General features: G+C 42.4%; 1 protein-coding gene across 1 annotated transcript in view; it reads left to right on the top strand.

The window, feature by feature from the left end:
- Positions 1–21,179, top strand: part of atp1a2a (ATPase Na+/K+ transporting subunit alpha 2a) — a 112,265-nt gene that overhangs the window by 44,955 nt on the left and 46,131 nt on the right. The window contains exons 10-14 of the mRNA XM_084057115.1: positions 3,525–3,634; positions 7,277–7,411; positions 13,608–13,687; positions 15,112–15,221; positions 19,758–19,933. Coding sequence (XP_083913241.1) covers positions 3,525–3,634; positions 7,277–7,411; positions 13,608–13,687; positions 15,112–15,221; positions 19,758–19,933 — 611 coding nt within the window. The remainder of the gene's footprint in view (positions 1–3,524; positions 3,635–7,276; positions 7,412–13,607; positions 13,688–15,111; positions 15,222–19,757; positions 19,934–21,179) is intronic.

Genomic DNA, 21,179 nt, shown 5'->3' with positions numbered 1-21,179 from the left:
TGAAGTGGTTAATGTATGTTTTGTAATAATAGCAACATCTACTAAGTAACTAGTACTAAAGTTTTCAAATAATTGTAGTGGAGTAGAAGTAAAAGTACTGAAAATTGGAAGTACTCCAGTAAAGTAAAAAATACCTCAAAATTGTACTTAAGTACAGTACTTGAGTACATAAATGTACTTAGTTACTTTACACCACTGCATTTGACCAAACCCCACTGGAATAGCGGTGAAGACTTTTTTTTATTCCCCAATGTAATCGTTTTGCCAATTTCCCCCATGTGTATACTCTCTGTCACTGCCAACCCCTACTGTTTGGTCTTGTGGAGGGAGGGTGTAGACAACCATATGTCGCCTCCGATACGCATGAAGCCTCTTCTGTTTACCTGACAGTGAGGAGTTTCACCAGGTAGTGCGTAACGCGAGCGTCGCTGCCTGTCGCTCCCAGTTCCGCTCCCTGCTGAACATGTGCCCCGACAACCAGGGCAGGAATTTCAGGGAGGCCACCAAGGCCATGGCTGTCGTTTCCCCTCAGCTTGGCCTTGTGCCCCTCAAAAAAAATGCCATGCCCCAAGGCGAGGCCACAGTGGCCTTAATGCCCCAGATGACTGTACCACTTTCTCTTTCTTGTCATGTAGACACCAGTGTCTTTTGTTGAGATTCTGAATTCTTAACTCCTCTGAGTCCCATCACATTCAGATTAAAGTATTTTTTTTACTTAGTCTGCTCTTTTTTCCCTCTACACCTATAGCCTCTTTGCCAAAAATAGCCGATCTACAAGCTCTCAACGCCTCGCGCTGCGAGGCGTTGAGAGCTTGTAGATCGGCTATTTTTGGGTAATGTTCCCCTCAGAAAAATAATTCTAGGGTTCAAGTGGTTAATGTAAAAAATCTAAATCCTATCACACAAAGATTTGGCGGACCCCCTGTAGTAGCTCTGAGGACCCCTTAGGGGTCCCGGACCCCCTGTTTTAATCGTTTTTAGCACCTTATAAGTCAACTAAAATGAACTTATTTAATCCCATGAATTGTTTTAAATTCAAGCAGGGTCATTTCAAGCCTGGGTTACACAAGACCTTGCCAGCATGCTCATAAAATGCTGCTCAGGATCCATCCTGTTGAGAACTGAACATTCCAAATGTAATTTCACAATGGCTACTACTGCTATTGAAAGTTTTGGAAATGCAAAATGAAAGGGTTATGTAGAGTTTACAAGAGATCTGCATGATGGGAAAAAGCATACAAAACTAGCAAAGCCTTTGTCAACAAAGACCAAACTGACCGATTAATTGGATTTGACTATGAGGGGCCAGCCCTAGAACATGTTTGCAGTACATACACACACACACACACACACACACACACACACACACACACACACACACACACACACACACACACACACACACAACATGTCTCCTACTGTAAATCTCAACAGTATTCTGAAAAACATGTGTTTCTATATCAGTGGTCCTCAAACTTTTTCATGTCAAGGACCCCCAAAATGATATGTATTTGGCCGTGGACCCCCATCAAAATATTTTGTTCCAGGGACCCCCCAGAAGCAAAGATTTGAGTTAAAAATGTTCGCTTTAAAAATATATATATTCAAAGATTTGCACACATTTTCACGATTTTTCAAAAATAGCAGATCTACAAGCTCGTAGCACTCGGTGCCGCGCTACGAGCTTGTATATCTGCTATTTTTGAATAGCCCAAAGTGTAAAATAATGCTTTTTAGCTCAAATCTAAAAATGACACAGTTCCAGGTCTTAATGGGTTAAGTAAAAGTATCAATACATGTAAAGTAAATGTACTTAGTTACATTACACCACCCGGACTCCAGGGTGTGCGTTTCTGCAGTTTCTACATGTACTGTACTTCTGCTGAACCAGGGTTGGATCCAGCCTTGTGCCGGTGCCTGCCGATCTGCCCCAACACTCTTTCCTCCTTAACCTTTCTGTTGATTTAATCAGAAGAGAAAAACACAAGGATAAGGAGTGGACAGAATGGTTGTGTGCAGGTGCAAAGGGCTTGAAAAACCTACAAACAGATCCTGTCCCACATTTATTTGTCCATATCTCTGCGTGCAAACTGTACACGTATCTCGTTTACAGATCAATACATAGATATAACACTCTGCTTGTCTTTGCACTACTGTACTGTTCCCAAATGCAATTACCTTGACACTTTTACCTTTCCATATTCCTCTAAATATAGATTCATGGCTGCTTTGGTTCTGCTCTTCAATGCTGTTCTTGTTTTATCGCAGTGGTTCTTTTCATGTCAAGGACCCCCTAAATTGACGTGCATTAGGCTGACAACATCTGATAAGGTTTTGTAGAAACCCCATAAGAGAAGATTTGTGTTGTTAAAACGTTTTCAATGTTATTCCACATCGTTCAAGAATGTTCAAGATTTTTCGAAATATAGAAAAAATAGCCAATCGACAATTTAATAATGATAAACTTTATTTGTATAGCACCTTTCATGACATGAAATGCAGGTCAAAGTGTTACAGAGCGAGAATACAATTACAGAAAAAGTATAACTAATTTCAAAATAAAGCAAAAAAGAAAAGCAAAATCACAAAACGACGTTAAAATAAAAACAAAAAAAGGCAGTAAATCTGGCAAAACAGTGAGGACATGAATAACAACACAGAGATTTAAAAATCAACTAAAAGCAAGAGTGAAAAAATAGGTCTTGAGCTGTGCTTTAAAGCTATATCCACAGATGCTCACAATACAAGCTCACAACAACTTGTGAACGTGTAGTATAAGATAAGAAACAAAAAAAATCCTGGGACCCTCTGGAACCCCTTCAAGGACCCCTGGGGGTCCCTGGACCCCAATTTGAGAACCACTGGTTTAATGTGGATATTGTGCATAATGTGAGCCAAACAAAACACCATATTAATGTCCATGAATGTGAAAACTTGGAGACGCCTGGACAGCAGAGATCAGACTTGAAAGAGAATACAGATTCATGAGCCCTTTGGAGCATCACTTTGGAGCAGAGACCTCTGCCTTTGCTTTGTAATCTCGCACTGAGCGTTGCATTGTTATTGTTTCTGTTCAATTCAGTTGTGCTGAACTGTTTTTCACGGGAACAGTATAATAAAACTACAGCAGACAACCCTGGTTAAATAAATAAAATACAAATAAAAAATGCATGAAACCGCTGGCAACTGAGAGAAGGTCACTCTTTTTTTTTTTTCAAATCATGGGGGCAAAATAAAAATTTTATACCAGAAAATGTGAAATGCCCTCAAGTATAGTCTTGACATAGTCAAGTTTAAAAATGTATGTCCTTTTCGAAGACAAGAGGAGAGGGGATGGGGTAAAAATGTCACTTTTGTCTGTTAAAATGAGACCTTTGGACTCCATGACCATAATTGCAGTATTTTACATGTTACTTTCTAATGCACTGTGAACCACGAGTAGAGAGAGTGAATGGCCAGGTGGATCATTCGTGCATGCATGTTTAAAAAGCCCTCAAACACACGTCTGCTATAATCTTTTTCAGGCTCGGCGTTTGATAAGAGCTCGGCCACATGGGTGGCGCTGTCCCGAGTGGCAGGCCTGTGCAACCGCGCCGACTTCAAAGGCGGACAAGAGCACCTTCCCATTCTCACGGTACGAACACACACAGACACACGCACGCACACGCACACGCGCACACACACACACACACACACACACACACACACACACACACACACACACACACACACACACACACACACACACACACACACACTGTCACACAGTTGAAAATACCTGATCTTGTGATCTACTACCTCAAGCTTATGTGAGCGTGTAGATTGGCTACGATGTTGTCCGACAAAGTTTATAGTGGTTGTTAAGAAGTATACTGTGTTAATTAAATGAACTCTCAAATAATAGTTCCTGTTATGTTGTCTTGTATTGACATGGCAGTCAATGTGTGCAATATCCTATTCGGCAAGGCTAAAACTCACACACACACATACACACACACACACACATACACACACACACACACACACACACACACACACACACACACACACACACACACACACACACACACACACACACACACACACACACACACACACACACACACATACGCACACACACATATATATATATATACATACACACACACACGCCCACACAAATCCATATAGGCACCGCACGCAGGTAAAAATTCATAATGCAGTGCACCAGTGTGAAATGGCACACACACGCGCGCACACACACACACACACACACGCACATGCGCGCACAGAGAGAGAGATACAGTTAACAACACAGACACCTTGAGGGAAGGTAAATCAATACTTTCCCATTGCTCCATCGACTGCCTACCTCCCAGCCCTGCTCGCTGAGATTGACCGGAGCAGCAGCTTCTCTCCATACTGTACTACGCCTCTCAGCGGGCACAGATTACGGCTTTTCAACAACTCCGGCGGGAAGCAAAGCCGCGGCCGCTGCTTGGTGTCTCGTTGCCTCCGGAGGGTGGAAGAAGAAAGTAAAGGGGCCTCCTCACTGCATTAACCCATTAAGACCGGGAAAGCATCTGTGTCATTTTAAATTTTTAGCTATAACTATTATTTTTAGACATTACTTTGGCTATGCAAAAATAGCAGATATACAAGCTCGTAGCGCGGCACCGAGTGCCGCGCCACGAGCTTGTAGATCTGCTATTTTTTGATTTTTTTTTTTATTACATTACATTACAGTCATTTAGCAGACGCTTTTATCCAAAAGCGACTTACAATAAGTGCATTCAACATAGGTAGGCAAGAAAACTACAAATCACCAGAAGTTTTAAGTGCATTCTCTTCTAAAACAAGCAACTAAGAGTATACCTAGCGCTAAGGTAAAAGTGCAATATATCAGCTACCTACTTTCTTAAACAGATGAGACAAATAGGAGAATCTCTGATTATATATATTCTTTTAAAGCAAACATTTTTAACTCAAATCTTTCAAATCTTTGATTCAGTCCCTGGAGCAAAATATTTTGAGATGGGGGGTCTGCGGCCAAATAGATATATTTTGTTGTTGTTTGGTTGCTATATCAGTGGTGCTCAAACTTTTTCCATGTCAAAGACCCCCAAAATGATATTTTTTTGGGCCGCGGACCCCCATCTCAAAATATGTTTTTCCAGGGACCGCCAGAAGCACAGATCGGAGTTAAAAATATTCGCTTTAAAACATATATATATATATATATATATATATATATATATATATATATATATACAGTATATTCAAAGATTTGCACAAATTTTCCACGATAAAAAAAAAATAGCAGATCTACAAGCTCATGAGCTTTTAGATCTGCTATTTTTGAATAGCCAAATAAATCTAAAATGACACAGAAGCATTCCCGGTCTTAATGGGTTAAGTATAACAGCCCCGGTCCCCTGACGTCTAGCGCTCAAACACTGGCAGTCAAGTCAAGGCCAAGGCTCTCTGCTACATAGCATCACAAGAAACAAGTTGTCCCCCCCTTCCCCCCCCCCCCCCCCCCCTGGGCAGCCCCTTCATCCCCTACTACTCCCCGCCATCTCTTGCTTTCAGAGAAAAAACAAGAGAAATGGAATTTCCTTGATCTACTTATTCATTCGTGAAAAGGCACTAAACAAGGACAAATCTAGCCTGTGAGCGCGCGGGCCGTCCTTGTTTGGGGCTCATATTCATGAATGAATAAGTAGGAAGAGAACGCCCGTATTTTTTATTTTTTTCCCCGGAGCAACGTGGACTTCGGGTCAATCAATGCAGCACCGGCTTTTTAATGAATTGGTTCATTTTTCAGGGCATGTGATCATCGCAGAGTAATAAATTGTAGTTTTGATTTGTTCAATTTAATGGAGGCTTAGCTGAACGTGGCTTTCTTACTCAAGAGTTATTTGAGAGCTTGTACCTGCAGGATGCCTTAATATATCCCATAATGGGATCTAATCGACCTATTGAAACAAATATCGAACCTCGTGCACTCATGCGTATATAGTGGGTATGGATGTGGAAAATCCATTCGGTGCCAATGTGAAAGGGCCTCTCTGTGCTTTCTATTTTGAGTGCTATGTTTTATGTCTATTTCTGTGTGTGTGTGTGTGTGTGTGTGTGTGTGTGTGTGTGTGTGTGTGTGTGTGTGTGTGTGTGTGTGTGTGTGTGCGTGTGCGTGTGCGTGTCCGTGCGTGCATGCATGCGTGCGTGCGTGTGCGTGTTTCTATTTAGTCTCTTGGACACATGTACTTTCAATCTGGCCTCCCTATTTTGTCCATTTCATTATAGGCAATAATGAAATTTTTCATCATCAAAGATAGCAGATCTTCAAGCTCACAACCCATTGCATGGCGACGCGTTGTGAGCTTGTCGGTCGTCCATTTTTGCCACACTACACCATCGTGCGACAATGTATAAAACAGTGGCTAAGTGGTTAAAACCTATGGTACACAAACTCAAACTGTTAACAACGCAAGAAAGGCCAAAGCCTTATTCCCACTGGAGTGGACATTGTTCAAGAACACACGCCAGCCATGAAGCCATGCTCATTACTTGGTGTACACAGGCTGTGCCAACACCTGCCTGTGTGTGTGTGTGTGTGTGTGTGTGTGTGTGTGTGTGTGTGTGTGTGTGTGTGTGTGTGTGTGTGTGTGTGTGTGTGTGTGTGTGTGTGTGTGTGTGTGTGTGTGTGTGTGTGTGTGTGTGTGTGTGTGTGTGGTCGTGTGTGTGTGTGTGGTCGTGTGTTTTCGTCTATGTCATCGAGTTTCTACACATCTATCTGTATTTCTGCCACCATGTTCCTATGTGTGTTTGTGTCTATGCCAGTGTTTGTCAGAGTGGGGTCCTGGGACCCAGCAAAATGAGGAACATAACTTTAACCAGATGTTATAGGTTGGCAATGCGAATCAAAAAGCTCACAACGTGCATAAAGCAATTCTTCTTCTTAACGTTTTTACATTTTGTGAAAAATGTGGAATAATTATTACCATTTTTTAACACAAATCTTATCTTAATAGGGGCCTGCCGGCACAAAATATTTTCAGACGGGGTTCCGGCGCGGCCATATTTAATACATAAACTTAAGTTTGGTGGTCCTCTGACGTGAGAGACAATGTGTGAGAACGAACCACAGACTGCTCTATGCTAATGTGTGCATAGCATACTGTGCCTTTGTGTAAATGCCTGCAGCCTCAGTGTTTTTGGTGCATCTGCTAACCTAACGTGCGTGTATGTGTGTGTGTGTGCGTGTGTCTCTCTCTCTCTCTCTCCCACACCCCAGAGGGACACAGCGGGTGATGCGTCAGAGTCAGCTCTGTTGAAGTGCATTGAGCTGTGCTGCGGCAGCGTGCGCCACATGAGAGCCCAGCACCCCAAAGTGGGAGAGATCCCTTTCAATTCCACCAACAAGTACCAGGTATAGAGCTGCTGGAGCAATGCATGCGTCGGCCCTTTTTAGCACGCCGAGTCGATGTAACATTCAATAGTTTATCCCATTAAGACTTATGAGGCCGATTCTGCATATAGTCTGGCACGGCCTAGACTAATATCACTGGTTTCTCAAAGTGGGGTCCGGGGACCCCCAGGGGTCCTTGGGGGGGTTCCAGGTAGTTAACATAGCATCACAATCATTTTAACCACTTTAACCTTTTATACGTTGGCTATTCAAAAATAGCAGATCTACAAGCTCATAGCACGGCACTGGGTGCCGCGCTATGAGCTTGTAGATCTGTTATTTTTGAAAAATCTTGAACATTTTTGCAAATCTTTGAATACACAGTTTTTTAAGCGAACATTTGTAACTCAAATCTTTGCTTCTGGGGGTCCCTGGAACAAAATATTTTGAGATTAGGGGGGGTCCGCGGCCAAATACATATCATTTTGGGGGTCCTTGACATGAAAACGTTTGATAACCACAGTTCTAAATCAATAGTTTGCACACTTTCAAGATGTTTTCAAAAAATAGCAGATCTACAAGCTCGAAGCGCGGCACGAAGTGACGCGCTGCGAGCTTGTAGATCTGCTATTTTTTTGAAAAGCCAAGCTAAAAAAAATCAAAAAATGACACAGATGCTCTCCCGGTTTGAATGGATTATTGGCATCACAACCGCGAGTAATGCGCCTGGGCGGCTTTCTCCTTTATTATTATTTATTATTATCTCAACATGCTCGGGGTGTACAGGCATCTGCATGACAATACAGGTGTTGCCTCCGAATCATGTTCTTCTTTTTTTCTCCCCACCACCCTTTCCCCCCCCCCCCCCTCCACCCTCAGAGAACAGAAATTGGGAAAGTCTAAAGCGTGTGGGGACGGAAAGGAAAAAGCAATTTTGTTCTGCTTTTGTGAGATTATTTATGCTGCGACTGGGATACAAATGATTTTCCTTGCGGGGGCGGGTGAGAGGGTTAGAGAGGGGGGGGGGGAAGGGGGTTTACACTGCATAGTACAAATCCACAATCATTACCTTACCTTGCTATGCCAGCCATGCAGCGCACAATAATGTGGCATTCTTTATCTCTTTTAACCCATTAAGACCGGGGAACGCATCTGTGTCGTTTTTAGGTTTATTTGGGGCTATTCAAAAATAGCAGATATACAAGCTCGTACCGAGTGGCGCGCTATGAGCTTGTAGATCTGCTGTTTTTGTTTTTAAATTGTGTAAAATATTTGATGTTTTATATATATATACTATATATATATATATATATATATGTTTCAAAGCAAACATTTTTAACTCCGATCTGTGCTTCTGGGGGTCCCTGGAACAACATATTTTGAGATGGGGGTCTGCTACCATTTTGGGGGTCCTTGACATGGAGAAAGTTGGAGCACCACTGATATAGCAGGTACTGTATACTGTTAGGATTTAGAAAACATTTTTAGATATGTATTTGGCCGCAGACCCTCATCTCAAAATGTTTTGTTCCAGGGACCCCCCCCAGAAGCAAAGATTTGAGTTACAAATGTTCGCTTTAAAGATATATATATATATATATGTATCCAAAGATTTGCACTAAATTGCAAGATTTTTCAAAAATAGAAGATCTACCATCTCGTAGGCGAGCTTGTTAGATCTACTATTTTTGAACAGCCCAAAGAAATCTTAAAACGACACAGACGCGTTCATTCCCGGCTTTAATGGGTTAATATTTTTTTCCCTTTTTTTCCCCCTCAAATCCTACAGCGCTATAGTGCGCGCACAGCGTGTTGCTGTTGTTGTTGTTAACCAGTACATGAGTTGTTGTATGTTATCCCCTTCTGTTGGAGCGTGACTCACACACACGGCGCTCCGCATGCAGGTGAATTTCCCACGGGGTAATGAATGCTATTGTACCGCATCATGAAAACAGACTGTAAAAAAAGCCACACGCTTTTTTAGTACTCAAGTCAAAGTCAGGTTGTATAAACTGCTTCGTATGGTAGAGCTATTACTACTACTCCTTACAAAAGTGCTTACTGGCATTAAGCCATTAAGACCGGGCGGGAACACATCTGTGTGTCATTAATTATAAGATTTCTTTGGCTATTCAAAAAATAGCAGATATACAAGCTCGTAGCGCGGCACCGAGTGCCGCGCTACGAGCTTGTAGATCTGCTATTTAAAAAAAAAAAACATGAACATTTGCGCGAATCTTTGAATATGTATTTTTTCGAGTGGACATGTTTTACTCATATAACAACTTCTGGGGGTCCCTGGAACAAAATATTTTGAGATGGGGGGTCCACGGCCAAATACATATCATTTTGGGTGGTCCTTGACCCGAAAAGGTTTGAGAACCACTGATATTATAGCAACATATGTTTTTTTTTAAAAACTGTTAGGATTTAGAAGACATTTTGTAGAATCCCCCAGAAGCAAATATTTGAGTTACAAATGTTCGCTTTAAAAATATATTTTTTTCAAAGATTTGCACACATTTTAAAGATTTTTCCCAAAAAATGCAGGTACAAGCTCATTGCGCGGCACTGAGCTTGTATATCTGCTATTTTTGAATAGCCAAAGACATCTAAAACGACAGAGATGCGTTCCCGGCTTGAATGGGTTAAAGTCAAACACTGCGCTCGATGCTTATTGGGTTTGTTAGTCATCTGGAACACGTTTACGTCAACCACGTTTGAGCTCATGTAATCAAGTTGACGTATTGAACAGCGGAGGTAAATTGTGTTTAAAGATTTGATATCAGGTTGATGTTGTTTAGTTTTGCTTTTCAAAGAGTATAAGAGACATACAGACACACTGTGACAATACAAAAACAATGGCTGTATATGACAGATTAGTCAAGAATAAGTAAGCAGACCATAAATTAATAAAAAAATATATGTTAGGCCTGGGCCGTAGCGTGACGGTCCAGGCACCCTAGGCTGCAATGTCAGCCTGATAGCGTGTCACGGGTTCGACTCCCGTTCCCGACGACCTTTGCTGCGTGTCACCCCCCTCCCATTTCTCGTTTTCCGCTGTGGGCGCTGGGGGCGTGCCTTCTCCTCCGCGTCATCAGTGCCCATACCCTAGGTGGTAGTGATGCGCGGGTTGACCCGTAACCCGCGGGACCCGCGGGTCAACCCGCGGCGCGGGTGGGTCAAGTCAGAATTTCGGAGAAAATGATGCGGGCTGAGGGTGAGCGGGTCACGCGCTCTCACACGCAAAAAAAATAAAAATAATAACATGCTCTTGTTTTGTCTGTATTCCTAATAAGAATAAGAATAATAACAATCAAACAGTTTGAATACACTTGGGGATTATTTTCTAACCATAATTTTACAGAATAAAAAAAAAATCGCTGGTCGAGTCATAGATTTATATATGGGTTCGCGGGGCGGGTTGAGGCGGGTTGCGTTCCGTGGCGGGGCGGGGCGGGTCATGAAAAAACCCGACCCGCGCATCACTACTAGGTGGGGTTGGTGAAAGGGCCTTTCTGTGTGGAGTTTGCATGTTCTCCCCGTGTCCACTAAGGCCCCTTTCCATTGCACCACACCACACCACACTACACCACACCACACCGCATCAAAATATCTACCGTTTCCATTACACAAAAGTACCCCCGCTCAAATCCACAGGTATGAGTAGCAGACTCCGGTCATTGACACTCATTTGTAATGTAAATTTTTGTCTAACAATGTAATGTAGGTGAGTGGCCAACTGTCCTGTATACAAATGCAAATCACCTGTGCACGTGGCCCCGCTTGGCCTAGCTCAGACCTACCCAGGACTGGGTACTTTTTAGGCACCAGTTTAGTACCACTTACACACCACTCTACCCACTTCATTGTAGTGGAAACCGAGGCACAAGTGGGCGGTGTGGTGTGGGGTAGGGTGAGGCCATGCATATGGAAAGCCGCCTCTAGGGTAGGTACCCTCACAAAAAAACATGTAGTATTCCTGGTCTCTATATTGCCTCCCTCTGGTCAGCCGGGGCGCCTGATGGAGGGGAAAGAAACTGGTTGGAATAACATGTTCCTTCCACGCGCTACGTCCTACTGGGAAAACTCCCCCCTTATTTGATAAGAAGCGGCCTGCTCACTCCTCATGCCTTGGAAGGAAGCATGAGCTCAGTTCGGGGCTCTCCCCAGGCTGGCAGAGGGACAGTAGTGCCCAGGATTACTGTTTACAAAAAATGTTGGGATAAAAAAATTCAGAGATCTACAATCTCACAGCTAGATCGGCTATTTATGCAGTTTGAAGTAGATAAGGCTTAAGAGTTTTTATTTGACTTCAGTGGATAACCACTTCACGTGGTTGATCATTCAATCACGTGCGACGGGAGATTCGCCACGTTAATTGAGAAAAGGTTGCCACATTTAATAGAAGAGATGCATCTTATTTCTTAACCCATTCAATCCGGGAATGCATCTGTGTCATTTTTAGATTTCTTTGGCTATTGAAAAATAGCAGATATACAAGCTCATAGCGCGGCACCGAGTGCCGCGCTATGAGCTTGTAGATCTGCTATTTTTTAATAATAGTAAAAATGTGTGCAAATCTTTCAATATATATATATTTTTAAAGCGAACATTTTTAACTCAAATCTTTGCTTCTGGGGGTCCCTGGAACAACATATTTTGAGATGGGGGTCCACGGCTAAATACATATCATTTTGGGTGGTCCTTGATTATAAAGTTTGAGAACCACTGATTAAAGCAACATAAGTATTTTTCAAAAAAACTGGTAGGATTTAGAAGACATTTGTAGAATCCCCAGAAGCAAAGATTTGAGTGAAAAAATGTTCGCGTTGAAAAATATATACATTCAAAGATTTGCACAAATTTTCATGATTTTTCAAAAACAGCAGAACTATAAGCTCATAGCGCGGCACTCACGCTATGACCTTGTAGATCTGCTATTTTTGAATAGCCAAAGTGTTAAGATAATGGTTAAAACGACAGATGCTTTCCCGGTCTTAATGGATTAATAGATCGAGATGCATCTTATTTCTTAACAAGTCGGCTATCTTTTCCAAAAGGCGTATGCAGCTGTTCACTCCTGAGAGAATCCACGATCCGACTGCCTTGCCTGGCAACGAAGGATAGAGATCTCATTTACATTTCATTTGCTATACATTATTTGGCATCAGAAGCGTATAGGATTTCTATAAGCTTGATGGAATAACTATGTGTGTGAGATCAGACCCTTGAGGAGTTCCCCCCCACCCATAAGGCATAATAATAATAATATACCTGCATCTCCACCATCCAGATGGAAAGATAATTCCATCAATTGTGGGATAAAAAACAGCACAGATCTGCTTGCCAAAAATAAAGCCTCATCGGGTGTGATGTCTTTTTCCCCAAATTTGCGTTGCGTTTTTGGCTTTATGACGAAGCCCCCTGGTGTCACAGTATTTATTTACAGTTCTTTTCATAATCACTGCTGTCGGGGCAGAAACCTCGTATGTCCATATTTGTACTTTTTTATGTTTTTTCGTGACCTGGAACGCATCTGTGTCACTTTAAGATGTATTTGGCTCTTCAAAAATAGCAGATCTACAAGCTCATAGCGCGGCACTCGGTGCCGCGCTATGAGCTTGTAGATCTGCTATTTTTGAAAAATCGTGATGTTTTTTTTCAAAAGATTTTTTTAGAAAAAGAAAAATTAAGAACGGCCTCAGGTCTTAATGGGTTAAAGGGATTGTTCACCCACAAAATTACTTTTTTCTATCAATTACACACCCCCATGGAGACTTGATTTTTGTTTTTGTCCTAAGCCAATAATTTGATGACTGGCAGCGGCTCTCAAAGTGTCAACTTTAAGTCTCCTATAGCGGAGACATTAGCATCTTTCCAGTGGTCATAACATTATTGCCTTAGGAATACGACAAAAACAAAAAAACATCTCCATGAATTCAAGGCTTCATGGGTTGTGTAATTGATAGAAAATAATAAGTCATCTTTTGGATCAACTATCCCTTTAAGGCCCTACTTCTTCGTCATACAAGAGAGTGTCTCACAAAAGTAGTGAAAATAGCAGATCTGGCGTTGTGTGAGCTTGTAGATCGGCTATTTTCACTATTTGAAATCGTTTTGTTAAAATAAAAAATAAAAATCACATGCAAGGTTCGCACCCCACAGCAACGATATAATCCTCCTCCTCCTCTTCCTCCTCCTCTGCCTACTGTAGCTTTCTATCCACGAGCTGGAAGATGACCCCTCTGGTCACGTTCTGGTCATGAAAGGAGCCCCTGAGAGGATCCTGGACAGGTACAGTCTACTGTAGCTTTATCAATAAGTCATCATCACTCACCCATCCATCCATCCATCCATCCATCCATCCATCCATCCATCCATCCCACTCACTGTGGGAAATATTCATCTTTTTTTGGTGCTCAACAGCGTAAAAATAAATAAATACATGTACTTTCCTGATGTAAGACATGTGGGCGGGGCTTACTGTATAAAGGCAAGGCAAGACATAAAAGTGGGCTACGCAGAAAACTGTTTGGTTCTTCAGCAGGTTCTTTGGGGGGGTTTGAGGTGTTATATACAGTAGCAGTGATTCTCAAAGGTTTGATATGCATTCTGCCACGGACAACTAAACTGGTGCTACTACTGTAGCACCAGTTTAGTTGTTGTGTGGACTGTATATCTGGCTTTAAAATACTGTCACTGTTTAAAACTGTGTGCTGCCAGTTATAGTCACTGTATTTTGACCCATGCCCCCCCCCCCCCCCCCCCCACACACACACAACCATAAGGTACATGAAACAGCTTAAAACAAGTATCACACATGTACTGTACTTTGGAACCCCAATCTACGCTGTAAAACAACAGGTCCACCGGCCAGTCCTCCCTTCAGCCAATTTTAATATAAGAAAATGAAAATAATAATATATTTTTCCTATAACTTTATAGTCTCCCGTTGCCAGACAACTATTCCACAATCTCTGAATGCTATATAGAGTCTGGAACTACAACTCCAGAAATCCGAGAGAGGAAACTGGCACTTCCGTTCACGAAAATATATTTTAAAATATCTTTACACTTTACTTTTTAATTTCCATTTCTGCTAAGCAGCAAGCTATGTATACTTAGATGATTTGCATTTATATTAGGATAAATTTGCGCGACTGTAAAGACGAAACGGAAATGGAGAGGAGGCTTCACATCCGGTTTATATTCTAATCATGATCAGAGCTTCCGAGTCCCAGACTGTATGAAACAGTTGTACAGAAACATTTGAAAATTGTGGGAGGCAACAGTCTGGTAACGCAAGACTAATAACTTTACAATTCCACATTTAAGGGAAAAATGAACAATGTGCAAGCTGGAATGCATGTTTCCTGATCAGTAAGACTTGGCACAGGCAGGGTGTGCTCAATCCCATACATTAGGGAACCCCTGGTTGCTGTCCGAGGTGCTGAAAACTGTTTGTTTAATGCAACAATTTGCATCTTGTTCCCTCTCAATCTAAGCTGTAATGTAATGAGTACAGAACACCTTAACAAGATACGTGGAAGTAGAAGATAAGTGGTCAATAATTCAGTGACCTTTGACCTGTCCCTCTGGACATAACTGCACTGTCTAATACAATGAAGTCGAATTACATATAGACAATAGACTGTGATGTGATGTCAGCAGTGACTAGAATATGTTAAATGGCGTTTTGTGTCGTTGTTGTTGTACAGGTGCAGTACCATCATGCTTCACGGCCAGGAGGTTCCCCTGGATCCCAGCCTGAGCGATGCCTTCCAGAACGCATACATGGATCTGGGAGGCCTGGGAGAGAGAGTACTTGGTATGTTTTGAAGTAACAGCACATCACGTATGTTCACCGCCATCTTGTGAGATGTTTTCTTGGTGTCGTGGTGAATTTCACCACTTACACCGCAAAGCTATGTAGATCTGCTATTTTCCATGTATTGATATTTTTGAAAATATAGACATTTGGGGATTTCTCTGCGGGGGAAATATACATTTCTCGGCTATAATGGCTCAGGGGTAGAGTGGGTCCGGTAGAGCGGATCGCGGGCTCCCCCAGAGTCAGTGTCAAAGCGTCCTTGAGCAAAGACGCTGAACCCCTAATTGCTCCCGATGAGCAGGTTGGTGCCTTGCATGGTTTCCTCCGCCATCGGTGTATGAATGTGTGTGTGAATGGGTGAATGAATCGATGTAAAGCACTTCGGATAAAGGCACTATATAAATAAATGCACCATTTACCATTTATTTTATTTTTTTATGTAATTTTTATCCCACGATTTTGTAACCCTTTTTTTTTTTTTCACCCGGTGCCAATTTGCTAAGTGATCCTGGGCACTACACTCCCCCCACCAGCCTAGGGAGGCCAGGGCCGAGCTCATGCCTCCTTCAATGCATGAGAGCCAACTGACCTTCTTGTCACATGACAGGGGGGAGTTTCCCCGGTAGGACGTAGCGCGCGGAAGGAACACGTTATTCCAACCAGTTCCCTTCCCCTCCATCAGGCGCCCCGGCTGACCAGGGGGAGGCAGTATAGTGACCAGGATTACTACATGTTTTTGTGAGGGTATTAACTACCCTAGGAGACACGGGGAGAACATGCAAACTCCACACAGAGTAGGCCCTTACCATTTACCATTTATAATGACACCATAATAGGGAAGCCAGGTTGAAAGAGTAAAAAAAAAATGTTCTCTCACTAGACAGCCAGGTTAATCATTTTATTTCTTGTTTTCTCTTTGTTTGTATTTCAAATCGTACAATGGATGTTTAGCACTTTTTGCAACAAAACAAAGAAAAAACAAATAAGCTCATCTCAACGGACCTGAACTAAACTCTGCAGGTGCACAGAGGCAAAGCCCCTCAAATGGTTTCAGAAAGTGTCTCATTATGCGATATATAAAGTACAATGTTCATGTAACTGTGATTTATTAATGCTGTGTGGATTCTACTGCGGCGCCTTGCAATGCAGTGTCTGCTCCGTGGTGAGGCACCACAGCCTGTTAGCCCATTAAGACCGGAACGCATCTGTGTCATTTTTGCGTGGTGCCAACCACTCCTACATTTGACTTTGCCTGTGTGTCCGTATGTCCGTCCGTATGTCGGTCCGTCCGTATATCCGTCCGTATGTCCGTCCGTATGATAGGTCAAGCTTCACGTGACACGTGACAATATGTTGTCACGTGTCATGTGACAACATATTGTTGCTGATTGCAACACACGGATGCAACCAGTTACACCTTCAAAGGCACCACTCTCTTCACACTGGGTGTGATTTTTAGCGGTGCTAGCCGCTCTATACCTTTAGGTATAGAGCGGATCCTGCTCTATACCTGACTTTGTCCGTGTTCACCGTCAACGTTCTGATTGGTCAGACCCGTCAACGTTCTGATTGGTCAGACCCATCAACGTTCTGATTGGTCAGACCCGGCAGGCAGGATCCGCTCTATACCTAAAGGTATAGAGCGGATCCTGCCTGCTCTATACCTGACTTTGTCCGTGTTCACCGTCAACGTTCTGATTGGTCAGACCCGTCAACGTTCTGATTGGTCAGACCCGTCAACAAAGTGATTGGTCAAGCTTCACATGACACATGGCTATAAACACATTATAAACACATATCGATGACAAAATGTATCAAAGGCGCCGCTACCTACACACAGGGTGTGATTTTTAGATTTCTTTTGGCTATTCAAAAATAGCAGATCTACAAGCTCACCGAGTCCTGAACATTTGTGCAAATATTTGAATATATATATATTTTTAAATCTTTTATTCAAATCTTTGCTTCTGGGGGGGTCCCTATTACAAAATATTTTGAGATGGGGGGTCCACGGCCAAATGCATATCATTTTGGGGGTCCTTGACATGAAAAGGTTTGAGAACCGCTGATATAGAAACATACGTTTTTCAAAAAAACTGTAGGATTTAGAAGACATTTGTAGAATCCCCAGAAGCAAAGATTTGAGTTACAAATGTTCGCTTTAAAAAATAATATATATTCAAAAGATTTGCACAAACTTTCACGATTTTTCAAAAATAGCAGATAGTGCCGCGCTACGAGCTTGTATACAGTATCTGCTATTTTTGAATAGCCCAAAGAAATAAAAAATATTACACAGATGCATTCCCGGTCTTAATGGGTTAGAGGAAATGGAACGTTGGAGTAGAAGTAATTTAGGCTAATTTTAGTCCAAAGCGAAAGGAAGTTTAGTCCTAATGCTTGGTCATCAGTTGGTAACAGCGGAGAGATATTTTAATAGGTATTTTAGATCAGCATCTGGCGAATGCACCGTCTAATTACATCCAATTTGCATATTGCAGTGGCTGGGATTGAAAACAGTTTGTCTGCAGAAAGTCAGTTTAATAATCATGAATACCGGAATGTTTTAATTACGTTTTTTAGGTATTTTTTGTGTGCTTTAGAGAGTACAGGGGTTGCGAGAGAGAGTATACTCCAGGGCAGATTGGGGTGCTGTCTGGTGTGGCTTTCAAATAAGGTTGAAATAATGTATTTTGAATGAGGCTAAGAAGCCCTGGGGGGTTTACTACGCCTGATTACCTCCAGTTCATGGTGAAACTACATGAAACTCATCAACTTTCCCCCCTGCAACACGGAGAATATGAATTTAGGCACCCTTGCATTGTGGTTGTGAATACCAGTACTTGGACAACTGTATTTTCTTTCCCATTAAAATGTATATATTTTTCCTATAACTTTACAATTCTACATGTAAGGGGAATAGAAAATGGACTTGGAACAATGTGCAAGCTGGAATGCATGTTTCTTGGCCTGTGTAACTTGGCGCGGGCGGGATGCGCTCAATCCCATTAATTAGCCCATTTAAACCGGGAACGCATCTAAAAAACGGAAGCATTGCAGATCTGCTATTTTTTTTTAATCGTGAAAATTTGTCCAAAAATGTTAATATATATATTTTTTAAAGCAGTTGTAACTCAAATCTTTGCTTCTGGGAGTCCCTCGAACAAAATATTTTACAAATGTTTAAAGTACATGTACTTAAAAAAATATATATTCAAAGATTTGCACACATTTTCACAATTTTTCAAAAATAGCAGATCTACAAGCTCACTCGGTGCCGCGCTATGAGCTTGTAGATCTGCTATTTTTGAATGAGCCAAAGAAATCTAAAAGTGACACAGATCCTGGTCTTAATGGGTTAGCGATCCCCTGGTCGCTGTCCGAGGTGCTGAAAACCTGCATTGTGGTTGTGAATACCAGCTGTAACTCAAATCGTTGCTTCTGGGAGTCCCTGGAACAAAATATTTAAAATATCATGTACTTTAAAAAATATATATATTCAAAGATTTGCACACATTTTCACTGTGAGCTTGCAGATCTTCTATTTTTGAATAAGCCAAAGAAATCTAAAAGTGACACAGATGCGTCCCTGGTCTTAATGGGTTAAGGGTCCCCTGGTCGCTGTCCGAGGTGCTGAAAACCTGTTTGTTTTTCCTTTTTTTTTTACAACAACTTGCATCTTGTTCTCACTCAATCTAAGGTTGCTTCCAATGAGTACAGGACTCCTTAACAAGACCAGTGGAACTTAATTCAGTGACCTTTGACCCGTCCCTCTATAGGTTACTGCACTGTCTAATAAAGTAGTATTACAGTCAGCAGGGTTACATAATGTTGTAAAGACAGGATATCTGAATGAGTCCTGTAGAGAGGAGGTGCTGAATGCTGATTGTTTGTTTAAACACAAAGTGAAAATGTACCTGTACGGATTTGAAAGTGGTTAATTGTGCCTACGGCCAGGGACGCAGGAGGGTGGGGGGGGGGAGAGGTTTGAACATATTCAGTTCCATTGGGGGGTGGGGGGATATCCCCCCCACTTTTGGGATGAAGAAAAAGAAAAAACCTATCTACACTTCATGGAGTACATTTTTTGTACCGAATTAACCGAATGAAAGTAACAAAAAAAATGAAAATAAAGTAACAAAACCGAAGAAAAAAAACGAGAATGTTCACGCATGCGCGGGGCCAACTGAAGGGGACGCATGCACACGCATGCACGTGCGTGTGCATGCGTCCCCTTCAGTTCTAAAATGCCCTCTGCGTCCCTGCCTACGGCACAATCTACAAGCTCACTGCGTTGTGAGCTTGTACTGTAGGTCGGATATTTTGGATTCCTGAAATCATTTTGGCTATTCAAAAATAATAGATATACGAGCTCGCATTTGAGCTTGTACATATACTATTTTGGATTTTTTTTGAAAAGTCTTGAAAGTGTGAGAACTACTGATTTAGACGGCATTCATAGAATCCTCCTCAGGTCTATGAAAATAACCGGTCTTCCCCTCCATTTCCCTCGTGTGTCCTCTTGTGTTCCAGGCTTCTGTCACCTGAACATGTCCCACTCCCAGTTCCCCCGGGGCTTCGCCTTCGACGTGGAGGAACTCAACTTCCCCGTGGAGGGCCTCTGCTTCCTGGGCCTGATCTCCATGATCGACCCGCCGCGCGCCGCCGTCCCCGACGCCGTGGGCAAATGCCGCTCCGCCGGCATTAAGGTGATTTGGTTTCTCCGTTTCAGAGCCTGGCGGCCGTAATTCCAGGGGATAGCCTTGTTGTTGGCAGTGGTGTAAAGTAACTAAGTACATTTACTCAAGTACTGCACTTAAGTACAATTTTGAGATATTTGTACTTTACTTGAGTATTTCCAATTTCCAATACTTCTACTTCTACTCCACTACATCTCGGAGGCAAATATTGTACTTTTACTCCACTACAAAACAGCAGATCTACAAGCTCACAACGCGTCGCGTTGTGAGCTTGTAGATCTGCTATTTTCAAACATTTTAGTACTTTTGCTTTTGGTACTTTAAGTACATTTTGATACCAATACCTTTGTACTTTTACTCAAGTAAATTTTGAATTGTGGACTTTTACTTGTAACACAGTACTTCTACATTGCAGTATCGATACTTTTACTTAAGTAAAACATTTGAGTACTTTTTCCACCACTGGTTGTTGGCATGATTTCGCCGTTCCGTTCTAAACTAGGGGGAAAAAAGGGTCAGTCTCTCTCTCTCTCTCTCTCTCTCTCTCTCTCTCTCTCTCTCTCTCTCTCTCTCTCTCTCTCTCTCTCTCTCTCCTGGGGGCCTCCTCATCCATCAAGGTTTTCTCAGAGCGTTGAACCGCTTCATTGGGTTTCTTTTAGGATCGCACAACCGGCGCTGACAAAAACGGGATCAGGTGGAGGCTGAGCAAACATTCGATCTGATCTGAGCCCTTTTTTTCAGTGGGAGAGGGTGTGATTAATGTGGTTACCGGAGGAGAGCATCTCATGATCGATGTACATGGCACGATGAGGTCTAACGCGCAAAGAAAGACACTGAGACGTAATTAAGACACTCTGTGATGTGCCTTAATGGAGGCTCGCTCACAGGCGAGGCGTTTTTCTATAACAAAGGTGTGGGTATAAGAGTAGATAGAGATAACCACGCAGTCTTTGAAATGTCTTATACGGCGCTCGCTCAGGTGGCGCGGCTGTTAAGTAGTGGTTGTCAAAGTGGGGTCCGGGGACCCCCTCAGGGGTCCTTGAGGGGGGTTCCGGGGGGTCCCCAGCCAAATCGATAGTTAGGGAAACCAAATTGACCCTTATTTGTCTGTAATGTACACTCTCAGAGTTATGACAGACCTGTACGGGTCCATTTGGTTCCATTTGTACCCTCTCAGAGTTAAATTAACACTGATGATATACAGACAGTGCAGATTGGGGGTCCCACAGATCAAGATGGTATCAAATGGGGGTCC

The sequence above is a fragment of the Gymnoscopelus microlampas genome (assembly GCF_963454915.1).
Source record: "Gymnoscopelus microlampas genome assembly, chromosome: 5".
NCBI classification, from domain to species: Eukaryota; Metazoa; Chordata; class Actinopteri; order Myctophiformes; family Myctophidae; genus Gymnoscopelus; species Gymnoscopelus microlampas.
Note: the sequence above shows the minus strand (reverse complement) of the source record. Positions and strands in the feature narration are given on the sequence as shown.